Here is a 1,724-nt window from a genome sequence, read left to right as displayed (position 1 = left end):
AGGTCCCTTCCAACCCTAATGATTCTGGGATTCCTGAACTTGGTGGATGTTTTTGTTGCTGTTCCACCCCTGCAAACTTCCTGGCAGCTGAGCAGTGATGCTGCTGAGACAGCAGCCAGTGTTTATATATATATATATGTATATATATGTATGTATATATATAAAACACGACTATATAAAAACGTTCAATTCCAGCTTTAAGCTGGATGCAGGGAGTGAGTTATCTCAATTCCTCCAGTGATGAGTTCCAAGGCTAAGACAGTTCTTTCAATGCTGTCTTAGGTTGCAACCCAGTTCAAAAACAGCCTGACAAGTCTGATAGAAATCCTGATGTCCAAGGAGCCTTCTTACATCCGCTGCATTAAACCCAATGACAACAAGGAGCCTGGTAAGGCTGGAGACACTGAGGAGGTCAAGGAATGAACTGAGAGACTTGTTTGTAGCAAGGTGCAGCCTGTGTATGTGCTGTGTATGTGCCTGTGTGTGTGTGTGTGTGTGTTTTTATATATATGTATACATAAATAGCTTAGTTAAGCTGCAGCAAAGTCATCACTTTGGATAGTTGGGGATTTGATTCCTCCCTGGTTTCTCCCAACACATGGACCCGTGAGGGAGCTTCCACAGGCAGAACTTGCCAGTGAGTGTGTGTCCTTGTTGCAGGGAAGTTTGATGATTTCCTGATCCGACACCAGGTGAAGTACCTGGGCCTGATGGAGCATCTGCGGGTGCGACGAGCCGGCTTCGCGTACCGGCGCAAGTACGAGCTCTTCCTGCAAAGGTGGGCTTTCCCAAGGAATCCTGCCCTCCCGTGGGGGCTTCTGAGCAAGCTGTGGTTAAATGTCCAGCCCCAGTGATGGGAGGTGTCAGCAGACACTCCTCTTCACCAAAAATAACCTTTGCACGTGTCTTGCCTGGATCCGTTTTGACCCATTTGGGCATCGTCTGTCTCGAATAAAGCAGTGGGAATTTGAGGGGGAGAGTTTTCAGGAAGTGGTTTCTCAAATTTCATGCCATTTGAGCTGATGTCTTGCTGACCTTTCAGGTATAAATGCCTCTGTCCAGCTACCTGGCCCAACTGGCATGGGACAGCAGCTGAGGGTGTGGAGAGGCTCATCAAGCACATAGGTTACAAGCCTGAGGAGTACAAATTAGGAAGGTAAATGTCCTCACTTTGGCTGTGATCTCTGCTCTCAGTGTTTGCTGTTGGATCTTCTGTCCTGTCTGTGACACAAGCAAGGAGACAGATAAAGCCCTCAGATGCAGACATTTCTTGTTTATTTTTACCTGTTTCCATGGAAGCTTCAATCCAGCCTCGTTTCTTCCATCTCTGGGTTAGGGCAGATGAGCTGCTTTGCCTCAGCTCCAGGTTTCCTGCTTGCTTGGGCAGCCCAGGGCAACTTTAGGCTTGGGTGGCATCACAGCTGGTTGGAGGACCCTGAACCTGGTTGGGGCAGCTGAAACAAGGGCCCACCATGAATGATAACCTGTTCCTGGTCTCTTTTTCAGAACCAAAATATTCATTCGTTTCCCAAAGACTCTGTTTGCTACAGAAGATGCCTTTGAGTACAGGAAACAACTGCTGAGTAAGGTTCTAGTTCCCTTCCTCTGACACAGACTAAGCAGCAGGGCCTGGTGAACCGTGTTCTGGGCTCCAGGTTGATGTAGGAGATGCCAGGTTGGACTGGGCTTGGAGCAACCTGGGCTGGTGGAAGGTGTACCTGCCC

General features: G+C 48.5%; 1 protein-coding gene across 1 annotated transcript; it reads left to right on the top strand.

Moving 5' to 3' along the window:
• Positions 1-282: 282 nt before the first annotated feature.
• Positions 283-1,583, top strand: LOC108491948 (unconventional myosin-Ih-like; the record flags this gene model as incomplete). Its single annotated transcript, XM_017803733.1, has 4 exons — positions 283-388; positions 661-778; positions 1,043-1,156; positions 1,507-1,583. Coding segments are annotated over 4 exons (415 nt in total), but the record flags the coding sequence as incomplete, so codon positions are not given.
• Between the last annotated feature and the right edge of the window lie 141 nt (positions 1,584-1,724).

Source organism: Lepidothrix coronata, unplaced genomic scaffold, assembly GCF_001604755.1.
Source record: "Lepidothrix coronata isolate B3197 unplaced genomic scaffold, Lepidothrix_coronata-1.0 Scaffold3206, whole genome shotgun sequence".
NCBI lineage: Eukaryota > Metazoa > Chordata > Aves > Passeriformes > Pipridae > Lepidothrix > Lepidothrix coronata.
The sequence above is the reverse complement of the archived record's forward strand: the minus strand, read 5'-3'. Positions and strand labels throughout refer to the sequence as shown.